Here is a 19,066-nt window from a genome sequence, read left to right as displayed (position 1 = left end):
AATGTGGTTCAGGCAACGCGTATTGATTATATTCACTGCACATAACGTTTGCCTATTTATAAAAAAAAATATATATATATATAAAACACAAACCTGCCTCTTTTCGTTTTAAAGGGCTGCACGATTAATCGCAATTTCCATGTAATCGCACTTAAATCGAGATCGCTTATCGCGATTTTAAAATCGCAAAGGCTGCGATTATTTTTTATGCGCAGTTTGTCATTGATGTACGGCTCTGTAAACGCTGCTCCATCTGAAAGCACTGAGTTTGAGTCACTTATAACGTGCATTTGAAAAAAACAACACGAGTCAAATATCTTTCCAAACACGAGAATCATTTATGAACCTCGTTTTAATAACATGCAACATTTAATAACATGCATTTACTCCAAACTCACTTCATAAGGACAGTTGAGCTCCTCCTTCTGTGAGATGATGAGCTTCTGACACAGAATAAGGCAGTCGTGCATTTATAAGTCATGTGTTTAATCAAAGCGTTTCAATCTTCTGACTATTCAGCTACAGCGACAGGGATTTCCTGGAATGATGCGGCATTATTGTACTTCTGCGGCGGGGCATATTTAGCGTGTTTGCGTGAGAGCGCCCTCTGGTGTTCAAATGGGGCAGTGTTTACTACCGATCAGCCGCACTCCACTGACAAGCTGCGCTTAAAATAATCGCAGCCTTTGCCAAATCGCGTGCGGTTTTATTGTGATTAATCGTGCAGCCCTAAAAAATATTAAACATTTTAATATGGTCCAGGCAATATGTGCATTTGTACTAAACAACAAATGTTGCAGTAAACAACATTACAGATCATCTTCGTTGTATTAAAATTTAAAATGACAAAACTCAGACCAATTTTAAATTTGTTACATTTCACTTTTATCAATATTAGCCATTATAAAAGTATAAGTAAAAGGTACAAGAAGCTATACAAATAAAGCAAACAATTCAGTCAAACATACAAAGTCAGCGCTCTAGTCTAACCATACAACGGTAAAGTTAAATAGCTTATAAAGTTATGAAACTTCCCCTCAGCCAAAACTATTGGCCAGGGAACAAATTATAGATTCACGAAACCAAAAATCGCCCGTTAGATATACACAAGACGAATTATATCTCATGTTTAACCACTACAGAGACAGCGGCAAACCTCAGAACGACTAGCCGAGGAAAGGCTGTTCCAGGCGGGGTACATGAGCGCCGAGCGCCCGGTCATCGCTGGATCTCACAACTGGATACAATTTTCATAAATCTTTATAAATAAACCACAGATTTGAGCTTTAAACAACTACATTCTCGCCTGAAAAACTCTTAAAACTACATTTCATGATACAGAAACAGTAGTATTATATGTCGACTGTATTTAAAAATGGCGCTTCTTATGTTGTCATTCTCCGTGGCGCTGCCTTGTCAGCTGTCAATCAAGCTATCAATCAAAGTTAACCACGCCCTTATTGTCATACATTTTATATCTAAATACGATCTAAACTAACGAGTTAGAAAAAAATTCACAGCCCTCATGGTTGTCAGGCACTCGGAACCTATCGAAAAATACAATAAAAGTCCATGGGACCGACCTGTAAAAACATGAATTCATGCTGTGAAAACGGACATTTTAACATGGGGGCTATGGACATTTGCTCCCTTTTGGGACCTTCCCCTAGCGGATTTTCGATGTATTGCAGTTTTTCGCACTTCCGGGTAGGCTTCATTTTTCAGATTAGAATGTTGCCCCTTGGTCATGATACGGATTTCGGTAAGTTGTACTGTATCTTTCAACATACCTTCTGATATTCATGCATGTCATTTGTATTAAAGTGGAAGAAAGACTCGCGGTGCTGCTTGAACAGAGGCGCCGATCTGTCACGTCCCATTTAAGAGTGTCAAAACGGCATTTATTGTTTGAATTTCGTGATACAATGTACTGAATTTGAAAGCCGAGACTCTGTTTCTTATCAGAAGTAACAGAGCACAAAACTCTTTGCGATTATTGGATGGGAGGCGCTACAAATAATGTTTGTAGGGAAAACCCGTAGATCTGGCAACCCTGGCTTGAACTACGGGTGATTCATAGGGTCAAATAAAGCCTGCATTAGCGTCGCTATTTTTTAACTGTTAAAGCCTTATTGTCGCGAAATTCAACACGAGATTTTCTTCACACACAGAATGAGTTGCAGTCTCTGACACGTTTTTCCGCTCCCTTTTGATTGACAGGATATAATCTGATTCTGCACTGATCATCGGCTGTTTTTATACAATTTTATATAATATCATTTTGGGTACTATATGGTTATCCGGACCACACGTGACCACAACCGCTCTTGGTTGGTCGTAACCCCAGTGACGGGTAGGTTTAGGGGCGGGGTTGGGGTAGGTCATTTTATATTATATGTGTGTGTGTGTGTGTGTGTGTGTAAATTTGATTTCTATGTGCTGAAACAAAAGGAACAGAAAAAACACCTATATAGCAATTATTTAAACCTCCAAAACAGCCAGGTTCTTTAAAGAAAGAAAAAACTCCCAGCAAACTCTGCAGAGTAAGAATTAATCAGAGAAAGATGTCTAGTTTAATAACAGATTGATACAAAAGAAAAAAGAACTGACTTGCATATAAAATGAGAGTTTTACTGACTGAGCTCTGTACAAGCAGACACAACACACAAACCCTTCTTCCTACAGACCCAGAGGGAGCTGAGACAGTTTTGCATAAGAAAGCAGAGCCACATCTCCCATGTGGCATTGACAGAGCGCCATCTGCTGGTGACAGCAAACAAGCTATGACCTCCATCAGTCACAGCCGGGTCCCATCTGCCACTGAACGATAGTAAGAGACTGGTTTAAAAAAAAAAAAAAAAAAAAAAAATTTCTCCAAAGGCTGATCAATTGATTACATTAACATATTTCCATGTTTAACTTAATGTATCCAAACAACTATATCTATTTTTTTTTTTTATTATTATTATTTCTTTGGATTTTTGAAATAATAATAGATTATAAAATTGATTACTTCTAGTAGTACGGGCATCAACAGGATCGTCGGCGAAACCACCGTATTTTCCTTAAAACAAGTTCGTGAGTGTTTACTGCCTTCTTCATACAGGCCTGAGTGACCCAGGAGTGCTGACAGGTGAATGAATCCATACTCAAAACACTATTCTCCGCCCTCGCTGTGTCTCATTCACTAATAATTGATTCCACGTTTCTTACATGTGTACTTACCTTCGTTTTTAATGTTTAATGAATACGTTTTATTTAAATGAGGGCGCGTTTTCTTCGCAAAACATAGGCGTCGCTTAATAGGCCTCGAGCTCCGAATGATTTTGTCTGGAACTGCCAAGGAGTTAAATGTAAGTGTAGAGAGAATTACCTGGGTAAATGTTGGTTAATGTTACGCAGTGCTTGTCTGGCATCAGGTTGGGTTGTTTGCTGGTTTGATAATTCTGTGCCTTTTTCACACGCAATCAGAAACAGCCCTTAGGTTGGTATAGGCGGAGCTAAGAGATAGGCCCAAGCTAAATTCTGATTGGCTCAGTACACTACTAGTATTAGAAAATCATTGGTTAAGAGAAGCCAAATAAGTAATGCTGCATTCACGTGCTATCGGAATTATTGTAAATATGAGTTTCCTACTTAAAAATTGGACGTGAACGCCTTCTCAAGTCGTATTTACCACTGGAAAGCTGGGGGATAATTTTCACACCCAAGTCCTTGGACGTGCCATAAACATTATAGCGGAGGGGAGAACGATTGCTGCTCTGGTAGCCTATTCTTTTCTTCTTCTTTTTTCACAACAGCTACATAATCTTGTTTTGTAATTAAAATAATTCATATTATATGAATAATCATTTGAAGCGTGTTGTACAGCTAAAATAGCCTAATTTGACAGAAATTCCAGAATTGTTCGTCAGCAAGCTATCTATAGATAGTGCGGTGATAAGGCTATATTGTTGTTAATGAATGGGACGCTAAATAATATCATTTTGGTTTATTAAGGTTTCCCAATAAATAGGCAAAAATAAACCTGTTGTCCTCCATGATTCCTGTTCTTTCGGACAACAAAGCACTTGCATCACATCTTACGAAGTAGGCCTATAGGAAATTTCCGATATCACATAAGGCAACATTTCTTTATCAAAGGGTTTTGGTTCTTTTGTTTTTGGCGAAGTGATCTATAATGCGGTCAAGACCTGCCTGGAACTACTTTAGCTTAAAACATTCGTCAACCAATCAAATTGAAGCATTCAACAGCTGCGTAGTATAATTATAATGTATGTCCCAAATAGACACAATATGTAAAATAATCTACAATAATAAATTACATGATTTAAATTATACATTACATTATTTATTATTTATTTTGTTAAGAATATTATTTCATAATATCATATTGATTACAAAACTTTGTCACCTTGTCTTTTTCATCTTGCTTGAACAGAAAAGGAAAGGACAACTGGCCTTCCTTCAGTGAAATCCAATTAGTGGATGCATCGAGACACATGTTAAAACTAGGTGTAAACAGAAATCTATTTTGGCTGACATCAAGACAGATGTTAATACCAGGTGTAAACAGGGCCTCTTTCGGCCACTCACTGTCCCTGTTTTTGCTTCCATCTTCTCACTATCTCTGTCTGGCTCTGTTCTCACACCATCTCTAGGGAGGTCATGTATGTGTGGAGTGTTTTGAAATGAGAACTTATTTCCCTAGTTCCAGTCAGCACAGGGAGACATATCCTCCCTAATATGTACTGTGTGTTATCCTCCACGGGCCCCCCGTAGGCCTCCGTGGTAATTTCCATAGTGAATTCATCAAACACGACAGAGAAAAGAAAAGGATAAAGTAAATTAATTAGCCAGATATGATGACAAATACCTCTTCTCTGAAAGAGAGGGAAATTCTCATTAAAGTTCAGGTCTGTTGTTATTTGCTGATTGTGGTTACTCAATGCTGTGTACACTACTGGTTAAAAGTTTGGGATAATTAATTTCATTCCTGTTCAAAAACATATAAATGGTTTTAACAGAAGTCTCTTATGCTCACCAAGGTTGCATTTATTTGATCAAAATTACAGTTAAAAACAGTAATATTGTGTAATATTATTACAATTTACCAACACCGAGATGTTTTTTTATGGAATAATAATTATCATAAATGATTTATGCATGCAGTGCACATCATTATTTTTAAAAATCATGTACTCGCATAATCTTTAATCAAAATAACTTCCCCCTCCCACTTGAAACGACATCTCTTCTCTGATGATGCGTTTTTCGACGCGAGGGCGGGACAACCTGTCACTCACATGAGATCACAGCAATAGCAAACCACAACAATCCAATCAATTCCAAAGGACAAACTCAAGTTCTGCCTTACATTTTTTTTGTGCGAGGTGTCATTTTTGTCTCGTTATGCCTGAGCGTGATGTAGGTTAAAGGGGTGGTATAATGCCCTTTTCACAAGATGTAAAACAAGTCTCTGATGTCCCCAGAGTGTGTATGTGAAGTTTTAGCTCAAAATACCCCACAGATATTTTTATATAGCATGTTAAAACTGTCACTTTTTGAGGGTGAGCAAAAACGCACCGTTTTTGTGTCTGTCCCTTTAAATGCAAATGAGCTGCTGCTCCCGGCACAGGGGGCGGAGCTTCAAGAGCTCCTGTCCTTTTACCTCACACAAAACTTTTAGCCTTTTATGTTTAAACCGGAGTCAGACAAAGATGGAGAGACTCAAGAAGAAGTGACAACATGTAGAAGCAACAGGATGTTTCTGAATGGTTAGTTGATGAATTTATGTGTAGTTATCTTCTAGTCATTGATTAGCATATTCTGTCTTGATCATCTATAAATCGTGTTCAGGGGGCGGGGTTTATGTAAATTTTAGGGTTAGTGATGTCACTAACCCGGGAGGAAGCTTGTGTAGTCCCTACCAGCCGTTTGTTGTAGTCCTTAAAAAGTAATTTCTTTAAAAGCAAATATCTCCCTTTGCTTTGAACTTTGAGCGTCGTAACTTTGCAGATGTTGTTTATGCTCAAACAGCAACATTACACACACACTAAAGTTAGAAAAGTGAAATCATAATCAACCACCCCTTTAAAATGAACAGACTTTATTAGCAGAAAGAGAACTACACCAAACTTAACGTAAACGAGAACCGACAAAGGAGCACTGACACATATATATACTGACAAACACGGAGAACTAATTAGACCACAGCTGAACAGAATGACTAATCATAATCTGTATCCATAGTAACTAAAGAGTGGTGGTAAACTAGAACAAAGGAGTGGCCAGGTGGTATTGACTCAGAGCACAGCCAGAATGGCGGTCCGCAGTGAAGTGGATGGAGGAAGGAGCCATGATGGTGACTTGGCTGACAGCATCCAGGGGACGATGAAGCAGATAGAAGTGGAGCCCTAGGCGCAGACGGAGAGCAGATGGAACTGAGCGACACTGGTGGCACTGGAGACCTAGACGGAGCCGTAGCAAGTAGAGTCCAAAGAGAGACCAGAGTGCCCGAGGACTGAGGCAGAGCCGGTACGACCGAGGAAGGGCGGAGCCCGCTGAAGCTGAAGGGGTGGAGAGACAGAGCGCAGCGAATGGGTTGTAAGTCTGCGGCACAGGCAGGGTGACAGCTGACTGAGGTGAAGCCGGAGGGACGAGGGTCTCTGGTGGAGCCAAGGGACGGAGGAACCAAGTCACAGGCTCCTTTGTCGCAGCAGGCGGAAGCTCTCCATCTGTGTGGGGCTCTGGCGTAATCTCCATGGTGCAGGGTGATGGTGGGCTGATCTCTGGGTTATGCTGCATGAATGGTGCTGTCATCTGGGAATAGACGCTCTCCAGACATCTAAGGATTGCCTCCCTCCATGTGTTTCCTTCGATGTCTGGGAGGTCTACTGGGTGGTGGTAGTGGGCTCCTTTCCAAAATAATTATTTTAGTGTTTTATCGCCATAATTGGTATAGTGGGAGAGTTGACTGATAAGCCACGGGTAATCTATTAAAAAAGCCCTTCTCAGGCTTGCGCAGGGAATTTATGCGTATTCCATGTTGCGGTCGGTTCTTCTGTCACGTTATGGCTGAGCGTGTAGGCAGGATTCAAAGACAAAGATTAAAATGAACAGACTTTATTGTCAGAAAGATAATTACACCAAACTTAACGTAAAGTTTAACGAGAACCGACAAAGGAGCATTGAAACAAGGGAAGTTACAGTATGTGTAGGCTACTGACAAACAAGAAGATCTAAAGAGTGGCGGGAAATTAGACAAAGGAAACATGTGACTGAAGATAAACAAACTAAAAGTCCATGAAACTGAAAGTCCAAACAACTGTTTTCTTTTTTATTATTTTTAAATGTCATTTATTGCTGTGATTGCAAAGCTGCATTTTCAGAAGCCATTACTCTTCAGTAAGGTCTTCAGTGCCTCACTAACCTTCAGAAATCATTGTAATATTACTGAATATGCTCAATTATGATCAATTATTATTGGTGCTCAATCATTAATATTGGATCTTTTTATTATCAATGTAAAAAACAGTTTTTGCTGTTTCTTAAACACCAAATAAGCATATTAGAATAATATAATGGTATAATAATGTTTCATATAAGACTGGAGTAATGAAAATTCAGCTTTGCCATCACAAAAATAAATTTCATTTTAAACTATATTTAAATAGAAAACAGTTATTTTAAATTGTGAGCATATTTCACAATATTATTGTTTCTACCCTATTTTTATCTAATAAATGCATATTAGTGTCGATGTCTGGTTTTTTTTAGCCTTTTCCCCTAAAATTTTGGAAAAATGTTTAAAAACACACTGATGCGTAAATCTAACAGTGGATATGTTATATATTACAGAATTTAATTTCTTGAAGAAAATGTGATTGATGCTTGCCATCACTGCCCCAATGCTAAAGTGTTGTGGTTGTTTGCCATGGTGTTGCTAAGGTGTTCCGAGTTCTGAGGCATTTCCAAAGAAAGCCCCACTAATAATCCTCACTTATAAATTATAACTACTATAATAACATCAAATATATGAATTATATGAGCTGCACAATTCTGAAAATATTTATGCATCATACCAACAATAATCAAATAAAATCGAACTCAATTCCAACCAAAGTCCAGATTTTGTGATGCATCACATCATTTAGTGAAGAATTGAATCTGTATTGAATTGTTGTATTAGTGTCGTAATATTATAAATATTAGCAAATATTTACATCCTATTGGATTGTGAACACTCAGTCCATGAGTATAACGATATCTGACTGTAAACCCACGCTGCAAGAAAAGCACAAATACTTACCGTTTATGAAGTTTATGAAATTATAGTGCACGTAAAAATTCCATTACACACTCCATTATGCAAATAGTGCTTCAGTAAATATGATTCAGTAATGTGCCGTTAATCTCTTTTATGCATGCCCATGAAGCAAATTACCAAACATTAATAGCACCAATTCAGGATTCACAACATGTGACCTCTCTCTCTTTTTCTGTCACAGTTTTTTCCCTCTCTGTCTTTCTCTGTGAATTGTGGAATTGTCTCAGGTTATGAATACAGATTCTTGCAGAGAGGTCACGGTTTCTCACAGACCAATGTAATTTAGCAACAATTCTTCCCTCAGTAATGTACATGAATAATGCATATGCTACCTGTGTAAGCTAGTTGTGGGGCGACATTAATGTGTTCTAATGGCTGCTTGTGGCATTTACGGAGATGCTGCATCTTTGACATTCTTAAGTCTGTTACGATGGTGACACTTTTACATTAATTCAAAATAATACTGTTTCATTTGACATTTTGAATAATTTTGCATAGGCTTGCCACGATATATGATACTGACAACGGGCGATAAAAGTTAGAAATTTTATAATATCAACAGTTCTATTTTAATTTGATCATTTGAACAGATACATTTTCTGATAGCCTACATCTATAAATAGAAATTTACCTATAAATTGATTGAATCAAACACTGCTAAGTTATCCATATAGCTGCATTTAGAAGCCATATTTAAAATCAAATGTCCTTGCATTATTGCATACAGGATCTTGCGCAATAAAATACACTATGCGCTAGGCTAGACCATAGCTCCAACCGACGGTATTACCAGTCAGTTTGAACATGGATACCGCACTGGTGTGAAAATTACATTGTAGCATGTCTAGTGTTGCATTGATATGTAAAATAATACTTTCTTGTAACTTTACACAAAGAGTGTGCTTATCAGTAGTGCAACTGAGATGCAACATGCTTTACATTTCCCTACATCTTCTCTGTTGTGTGAATATGAGAACACAGATACTCACCACCCACAGATATAAAAACAAATATTCACTCACACCCTATAAATTTGTATTCCCCACATTTGAAGTGTTAATTAATAAGAACGTGACATGACTACAGAATTTACTTGTTGATTTAATTAAGCAATGGTGTGAAAGTATGGCTATGGTTTATGGCAGCTGTCTGGACATCATTCCAGAAACAAAATCATTCACACTGACTGAATCCACAATATCTTTATCCTTTGTGTGATGAAAAGATAAAGATAAAGGTAGGAAGGTAGGAAAAGTAGACCTGGCTGTTGCCTTTGAAACAGTGAATCACAGTAATCAAACAGCTGGGCCTGGGGTGCTTCATGGTTCAGCGTTGGGCTCACTAAGATTTTTTATTTTATGTTTTTCAAAGTTTCTTGCTCACCAAGGCTGCATTTATTTGATCAAAAATAAAGTAAAAAAATTGCAATATTGTGAAATATTATTACAAATTGAAAAGAACTGTTTTCTATTTTAACATATTTCAATATATTAAAAAGATATTTAATATTATATTATATAAAGTTATTTTGAAATTTCTATTCATCAAAAAAAAAAAAGTTTTTAACATTGATAACAATAAGAATTGTTTCTTGAGCACCAAATTTATTTGAATACGAGTAATGGCTGCTGAAAATGCCATCACAGGAATAAATTACATTTTTAAATATATTCACATAGAAAGCTGCTATTATAAATGGTAATATTTCACAATATTACTGTTTTTACTGTATTTTTGATCAATTAAATGCAGCCTTGGTGAGAATAAGACACTTATAGAGTCATCATATTTTAAGTGACAGTACAGTTCAATTCTGTAATCAGCTTTACCTAAGGGTTACTCAGCAGGAAAACAGGAACCTCACACCATAGGTGACCCTCAGCAGAGAGGAAGCGAATTAAATTGACCCTGAGGTGAATTAACACTCCTGCTGCATACAGGAACCCAACTTAGCCTAAATGAATAGGGTGCCGCTCACTGGCTTCTGTATTCATTCCTGATGATTAGTTATTGTCGGTGCTGCCAACACTTTTATGCAAAGCAATTTACTAATTGTGAGGAGCATGTTGAGGTTAACTGCCCTGCACTTACAATCATCACGTTTAAAGCATGGTTTATGGTCAAAGGTATACGGAAGAAGAACGCAAGTTCAAGGTCGTACAGTCAAAGCAGCTTCCACGATGTGAGATTTCTGTATTCAAAGTCCAGAGTGCCAACCATTTACACCATACAATTATACTAACATACATAGAGGTGATTGTGTGAGAATAGAGCCTGCTCCCCACTTGCTGCAAAGAATAATAAAGTAAAATCAATGTTGAGCGAGTGTGTGTGTGTGGATAATGGCCACTCTATGCTTTGGTCAGGCCAGCGAATGATTCCACACTGCATCACATCGACTGGCTGCACTCCAGATTACTAATCCTGAACAGCTGCCTGCTGTTAAATTATACACACCGACAGGTGTTAACCACACATACACACAAAACACAAGCACACACATTTATAAACATGCATGCATAGATCATACATAAACCCACACACATGCATATGCTAGAATATTATGTATATTGATCATGTATAAAAGGTCCAGTTGCCCGTGTCATATAATATGTGCATATGAGCTAATCAGATAACAACATTTGGGGGGCATTGTGTGTTTTTTTAAAGCCCTAATCTTTCTATGAGCTAATTACTCAGGGTTATAGCTAATTACTAGGAGTTATAGCTGGGTAACCAGGACAGAATTACACCCTTTCTGTGTTTGCAAAGACAACAAAATGAGGCTTGACACATCATGCATATAATCAAAATGTTATTTCTAGATCAAATGTGTATTTTAAGTACTTAATCAGATTGTTATGGTCAAACAGGATTTGATTAGCATTCCTGTTGGACATGTCATAAAACATTTTTCTTTTCTTTTTTGTGACTGCAATACCCGCTCTGCTCAAAAGGGGGAGCTCTTAGTAAAAGCAGCTGTGACAGAGGTCCATGAAAAGAGATGCATGTTTGTTATAAGAATCACTGGTTAGATTCTGTAGGGAGTTGATCGATTCTGTCTGGTTCATTTCCAACAAGTTCCAAGGCTAACAGTAAAAGATGCTTTCATAATGAAAGCTTACGAATTCGGATTTGCCAAAGGGTAAACATAAATTGCATCTAAGACCAATTGATTTACTACAGGATAAATAATGAAGGAAAAACAGACAGCGTTAAAGAGATATTTCCAAATTGTTTAATGCAACATTATTGTAAAATCGTAACAGTAAGGTCTGCTGACAAAGAGAAAAATCCTTATAAGGTCCCAAGAAACATTTCACAGTCACTCATGGATAAACCATGGAAAGAGAACCATTCTAGTCAAAGTATTTTGGTGTTCACAATAATGATAACAGACAATCAGACCACCAACAATAGTTTGTATACAATGTGATATCTGTATCAATTAAAACATTCTTACACGCACACACACACGCATACATTTGCAAATATACAAACAAATCTTGGTTTAATTTTAGGTACATGCAGTGAAATACTGTATAAAAATAGACATTTGAATTGCTTTCTGTACAAACACATATATACATATAAATACGGAGTAAAAAAAAACATAAAAGGCATTTACAGTCACATTGTGTTCACTTTTGTACAAAAAGACCAAAACGTCATACCAAGTAAACAATATTAACCGAAAAGCTTCCACTTGCGACTCAATCAAGGCTACAGCGCTGAACTCTCTCCCTTTCTCCTCCTTTAAATGATTAGTTCACTCTACGAAAATAGAGCGAACGAAAAAGAATGAGATAGGGAAATGTTCTTTAACAGATTGTTGCTTAGCTCTGGCGTACGTCCTGAAGCAATTTGTTGATTTCGGCAACCAGTTCACTAGCGTCGACAACTTCATGTCTCGTGTCGTTGCGTTTTCCCTGCCGCTGGCTGAGCACGCTCTCCAAGTCGTCCTCTTCGTAGTTCTCTGGAATCTCCTCCATCGCCGGCAGCCATTTTAAATGTGCCTGTGATGCCGCATGATTGGTTGGGCCATGTCCGCTAGTCACGGCACCACCGGGATTCTGAAAGTGAGTATTGGCCGCCCACACCGCAACACCCTGTGGGTAAGAGGGACCGGTAGATGATGCTTTACCCGGCAGGAAGCCCTTTCTAATCTCCATGCCAATGGAGGAAGGGGGCAGGCCGGTGCATTCTTCGAGCTCTCTGACCTCAGCGTAAGAAGTTGGCAGGAGACGTTGGAAGACGTTGTTCATTTCTGACAGCAGAGAGCTGCCGCATTCCTCATCGTTGTCCTTTCCAAAGGTAGAAAAACTCTTCTTAGCTGAGTCGACTGACTGCTGGTCCTCTTCGAGGACCTGAGGCCTGCTCTCTTCTCCGGGGATGTACATGTTCACACGGTAATCCGAGGACGCCTGAGATGGCATCCAGCACTGGTCAGAGTGACCCAACACACGGCACTCCTCCGTACACAATCTCATGACTGATGAGAGAAAGACAGAGAGACATTTCTCAGTGGGTTTTTAGAAGCAAAATCAATGGAACTTGGAGTTTAAACATTATCCCCCAGTTTCACAGACCAGGCTTAAGCCTAGTCCCAGACTAAAATGCATGTTTGAGCTGTTGTAACTGAAAGCAACTTGCACTGACATTTCTTAAAATATTTCAGTGCCATTGTTTTGTCTCAAGATGCACAACAGTTTTTTTTTTCTTTTTTTTTTATAAGGATCGTTTATAAAAGCTACTTAAATGTTCTAATTGAACTAAGACCTAATCCTGGTTTAGTCTAAGCCCTGTCTGTGAAACCAGTCTTTTTTAAACTGTATTTTTAATACCACTGTCTAATTTGCATCTATTTTAATTACTAGACATTTTAGAAGAAACATCTGAGACAAAGTTGATACTGTACTTAAATGGGAAAAAAAACTCTCTTGAGCTATGACAAAGCAACCTTTGAGCAATGAAATTTCCTCTGGGCATGTGAAAAATGGCAGAAAGGAAAGTGAGGAAAACAAAGGGATGAAAGAGAATGGGAAAACGAAGAGGAATGATAAGGTTAGGAAGTTAGAGAATGGATTTCGGAGGTGGGCGGGTGGGTTGGGGAGGGAACTTGAGAAGCAGAGGAGATTGAGAGTTTGTCATTCTTCCATTCCAGTTTCTCTTGTGGAGGCTGACATCCTTTGTTAAGCTGGATTATTATTCATTACTTTGGCAGTGCTCCCTCGCACAAATCAGATATGACTGAATTTGAATATTAGAGACAAAGCAGCAAGGGGGAAAAACGAAGAGGACAAACTGGAATTGGGATGGAGAAAAAAGCAAAAATTACAATAAACTACTTGGGTGAGGAAAGGGTGGAACTCTAATCGATGCACACAGGTTGCTTCTTTCTCTCTATAAAAGAGGAAGAGCAGGGCTGAAATAGCGGCCCTCTGGGGAGAAAAGAGAGTGTGTGTATGTGCAGAAGGGGGGTTTAACTGCATTGTGAAAGCAATTACGGTGAATTTTCCTCAGTTCAGATTTTGAAAGCATAGGGCTGTCACTCAGAGGAGAGAATGAATACAGGGAAATAACACTCCAGTCCACGCCTCCACACACACACATACACTGTCTTAAGCTACAGATAAACCAGATTGACACTGCAAAAGGTAGTGGTTACAAAAATAACATGATTTCAAACAAGAACCATGTAATTCATAGGCTTTTTCCTTAATTTTCTCCTGCATATTGAGTGTAAAAGCACAGCGCAGGTCATTTAATTTATTCCTGCACCTGTTTACAACGTAATAAAAGTAAGTCACGGTAGACTGGGTGTTAGACTGCATCATAAATGCAATGTGCTCGATATAATCAAGCTGATGAATGTCATAATTCAGGGTGATAAAAGGTGAGAAGCCACATGAGAGACCAATCAGACTTAATTTCTCACCTGGGTGGAGACGATGGTGTCCATCGCTGTGGAAGAGGTCTCCGAAGCCGTCGCCTAGCAACCGGTCGATGGGCGAATCACGGCCCATCTCGCAGTCGCTGTCGCCCGCATCACTGTCGCCACGCCCACTATCTTTAAGACTGAACTTATCCATGTCCTGGAGGGCGTACCTGCACACACATTCACACAAACAGTTACAGGTTGATCATGATGCTCTGGAGTATACTGTATAAAAGATATACTATTTGCAAAATTTGAATTAAATCAATCACTAAACTCAATCACCCGATTTAAAGGTGATTTGTAAGAGAAATCAAACATGTAACACATTCAGAATGGCATTACATGTTTAATTATATGAAGTCAGCTAAAATACTCAACTCAAATCATCTCTATGCATTGCATACAGTCTATGAACATGCATATGCAAAGCAGACAAGCACATGCCCCACCCATCATTTTACCTTTGCACAGACTATAATCTTTATTTAACCATCATTTAAACAGATCTATTCAGTGATGTCTCTTTAGCACCATGCATTTATCTCACACCCAAAAAATGTCCTTTAAATATTATGATTCACATCAGCAGAGGCGTGCATGACAAAAAAAGTAAAACTACCTAAAGCTAGTGTTTTTAAATCATCAACGTGACATTGAAATGCATCATTGTATGGAACAATGGTTTTAACAATATGCATGGGATAAAATGACATGATCCAAGAACAAAACGCAGATGAGAGGAAAGAAAAAAAGGCACAGAAAGCAAGCTATGACCTCATGTGAGGAGCAGTCCAATCAGGATCTGCGAACGTGGGTGACCACGGCAACAGGGAAGTTCTGTCCTATTCTACCACAAACATTTTAGAATACCTATCATCCAATCCGATCGAACCAGCAGCACACAACAGGTTGAGTATCACTACCCATCTACTCTACCATACTATTTAGAGCATATCATGTCCATATAAGGAGTTGGAGCTTGGAGCGTAGTATTTGTTTGTTTGTTTGTAAGTTTACCTGTAGCTGCGAGAGTATTTGTTCCCTCTGAAGCTGGGCCGCGGCTGATACTGACCCTGATGGAGTATTGAGAGGAGCTGTGAGACTTGCTATAGCAAAAACAGATGACATAAATAAAAATAAATACTGATGGAACACGACACTCGTTCACACACGCACACACACGAATGAACAAAATGAAAAGTGTTAGTGCGAGAACAACACACAATGACGTGAATGTTATGTTTACATAGGTGAATGAAAAGATGAGTATAAACAGATGGACAGAGATTTCACAAGCTCTTACTCAAGTGTAAATTACACTGTTTCAATTGGCATTCAAAGACTTGCTTTTACCTCCACAGGGGGCGTGGCATGTGTAAGTTCCAGGGCGAAGTTCTCAGGGATATGATTGGAGGAAATAGTGACCAAGCTGTTTAGCGAATGGCGGCTGTGTTGGCTCTGCCGGCTGCCCATGTGGGCCCGTTCTGGTCCAGGCGAGGAGGTTGGCGAGCGATGGTGCGCCCGGATCGGGAGGGTCCCGTTGACAGTTGGCATCAGGGTGATGTCACCCTTATGGATCTGCCGTGAGGGTTTTTTAGGGTGCTGTTGGTAAGTAGACTCAGCCACCCTGCAGTTGTATGAGCGAGTGTCCTTCTTTTCACGTGAGCAGCGAAGGGCAAAGGCCACCATGATGAGAAGTAGAACAGCACATATCGCCCCAAGGGAGATGATGATGATCATTGACACGTCTAGAGGACCATCTCCAGTTCCTCCACCTGTTAGATGGGGGTTCATGTGGTTCTCAATGTTTTCATAAAGTGAAAGCCTCAGTAGGGCTCTGGCACTAAGAGGTTGGGCACCATGGTCCTGCACTAGGATGGTCAGCTCCACGTGATCCTGTGGAATGTCCTGCATGCTGACATTGGTCCGAATTTCGCATGTTTTAGCATCCATGGCGAAGTAACCTGCCTCGTTGCCTCCTACGACAGAACATGAAAGGTCGCCGTTGGTGCCAGCATCACGGTCTATTGCACGGACGACAGTTACAATGTCCCCGACCTCTGCGTATTTGGATACCGGAACATCAGCCGTGTGGTTCCACAGCTGAGGCATCATGATGACCGGTCTGTTGTCATTCTCATCCAAGACGGTCAACACAACGGTCACGTTACTACGCAGCGGAGGACTTCCAGAATCCCGGGCCTGGACTAAGAACGAGATCTGACTTACGTCTTCACGATCAAAAGTACGCAGAGCATAAATGTCTCCGTTAGAGGGGTCAATGGTGACGTAAGTGGAGATGGAGCTCCCATGGATCATACTTTCAAGTATAGAGTAGCTCACTTGTCCATTCGGCCCCAGGTCTGGATCTGAGGCCTTCACAGATGACAGATAAGCTCCTGGTGAGTTATTTTCTGCCTTGGAAATCTCATACCTGCTCTTCTCAAACCTCGGCGCATTGTCGTTCTCATCCTGGACCTGCACAGTGAAGCGTTTGATGGTAGATAGACTTGGAGAGCCTTTATCTTCACCTATAACGGTCAAGCTGAACTCTGACCTCTTCTCTCTGTCCAGAGTGACATTTGTAACAATCATGTAGTTCTTCTCATATGTCTTCTGCAGCCTGAAATGACCCTGGCCGTGGAGACGGCACTCCACCTCTCCATTCAACCCAGAGTCCAGGTCATCTACCCTCACCAGAGCAACAAATGAATCTACTGGAGCTGTCTCTGATATATAAGCTATCTCCTCGTTTCCAGTGGACATTAAATTAATACTAATGTCAGGTTTGTTGTCATTCACGTCCACCACTTTGATTATGACTTTACAATGTGCTGGCATTGAGTTGGGGCCCATGTCTTGAGCTTGAACATCTATGTCAAACGAATTTGTGTTTTCAAAGTCAACTTTCCTCATTAGTGTCAAATGACCATTATCAGAATTAATTTTAAAGGTCTCTAAAATTTTAGGTGACACGTGACTGCTAAAAGAATATACGATTTTCCCATTGGTCCCTTCATCTGGGTCAGTGGCATTCAGATCAATAAGCAAACTGCCTAAAAGGGAATTTTCAAGCAAATTGATCACATAAGATGGCTTCTCAAAAACCGGATTGTTGTCGTTCGAGTCAGCTATGCTGATTTTCAGGAGCGTTGTTCCAAATTTTGGGGGAACGCCCCTGTCTGAGGCAGTGAGCTGGAGTTCATAACTCGCTCGCACCTCTCTATCCAGCTCTTTAAGCACAACGAGCTCCGCGTACTTGGCGCCATCGGTTCTTGTTAGAATATCAATCTTAAAGAAGTCAGATGGGGTCAGAGAGTATGTGTTCAGAGAGTTCTCCCCGACGTCTGGATCGGTGGCGCTGTCAAGGGGAATGCGCGTCCCCACGACGGCGGTTTCGGAGATCTCTATGGGAATGACGGGGCGCGCGAACTGTGGCGCATTATCGTTAATGTCCAAAATCTCCACTTCGATGTGGAACAGCTGTAGGTGCTCCGTGGGGAGGGTGAGGACGTCAAATTCGATAGTGCAGTTAAGATTCTTTTCACACAGTTTCTCGCGGTCTATTTTGGTCCTGATGCTGATCTCTCCATCCTGGTCGCGCACGGAGAGAAGAGACGCGCTGCCGCGCTGCATGGCTCTAAAGCGTAACGGAATCGAGCTCGGAAGTTTGGACAAAACATCAGCGACATCTTCTCGAAGTCTGGCGATTACTGTACCCACCTTCTGCTCTTCGTAAACTTGGTATTTCAGAGTTTTAGCCGAGACGTGTTGTGCCAATGTTACGAGCACAGCAAGTTTGAGTAAAGTGACACAGAACACTGTGCCCTTGCTGGTATCCATGTTGGTTTCCGACAGGCACAGAAATAAACTCTCAGAATGATTGTCGCTTCTTTGTTGTGCTGGCTCAATCCTTCACATGTGTTGTTACGGTCTAAAAAACATCTCCAGATGCGAAAGAAAACGTCTTCTGAAAGGGTTCCGACGTCAAAAATAAGTCTTGACAAATAAACAGAGTGCAGGGGTATAAACAAGCAATGACATTAAAACCAAAAGCGCATATCCCTCTGTCACTAAGGAGAAATCTGTTGCGCGTATCAAGAGACTGGAAGCGCAACCTCCGTCTGGAGAGCCTGTGTGCGCGCGTATCTGTCTCCCGCTGTCTGAAGACACTCTTTGACTGACTAACCCAAAATAGCAAAGCCTCCTTTAGAGCCACGGCTTCAGACAAAACGCTTCTCCTAAATCAAGGGCTGCCCCTTCTCTCTGCGACTGACCATTCAACACAGAGCCACTATAGATCCCAATTAAATGAAGGGGAGAAAGGAAGTGGATAACTCCGCCCTTTAGGGTCTCTCTCTCCCCCTCTCTCTCTCTCCTGAACGCGCTTCAACAAAGGATGAGAGAGCAGAATTTAAGAATAACTCGAGCTGAACTTTCCCTCAGGATGAATGCCAATACAATTTATTCACTTATTATTTATCTCTCTTATATCTCAGGTTAAGCATTGTAGAATGTTTGTTTGGTGAATTTGTATAAGCTACAGAAAAGATGCATTTATGATATTACCTCATTTATGAATCTAAATGTGTTTGGTGAGACCCACTTTGTTTAAACATCTGTAACTCAGTGTTTTTAAGCACTTGATATAAATATAGCAATCCCATATTTTTCTGCCATAAATAAAGTAGTTTAGAAAGCTTACTTATTCCCAAACTGTATAAATTAACATAATATAAGAAAAGTGCTGTTGTAAAAATGAAAAGATACCATTTAGGGTTCCTAAGATCATCCCC

The 19,066-nt window shown here is 40.0% G+C and overlaps 1 protein-coding gene across 2 annotated transcripts; it reads right to left on the bottom strand.

Moving 5' to 3' along the window:
* Positions 1–11,553: 11,553 nt before the first annotated feature.
* pcdh18a (protocadherin 18a) lies at positions 11,554–18,540 on the bottom strand. 2 transcript variants are annotated; one of them, XM_084400603.1, is made up of 4 exons: positions 15,624–18,540; positions 15,288–15,376; positions 14,268–14,437; positions 11,554–12,821 (listed from the first exon to the last, which is right to left on the bottom strand). In XM_084400603.1, exons 1-4 carry the CDS (start codon positions 18,111–18,113, stop codon positions 12,166–12,168), a joined length of 3,405 nt encoding a protein of 1,134 aa, XP_084256729.1. In that variant the 5' UTR covers positions 18,114–18,540; the 3' UTR covers positions 11,554–12,165. The 2 variants fall into 2 exon arrangements, with proteins under 2 accessions (XP_084256729.1, XP_084256730.1); XM_084400604.1 differs by having other exon boundaries at positions 15,288–15,343.
* Between the last annotated feature and the right edge of the window lie 526 nt (positions 18,541–19,066).

This window comes from Rutilus rutilus, assembly GCF_951802725.1.
Source record: "Rutilus rutilus genome assembly, chromosome: 2".
NCBI lineage: Eukaryota > Metazoa > Chordata > Actinopteri > Cypriniformes > Leuciscidae > Rutilus > Rutilus rutilus.
This window is presented reverse-complemented; position numbering and strand designations above follow the sequence as displayed.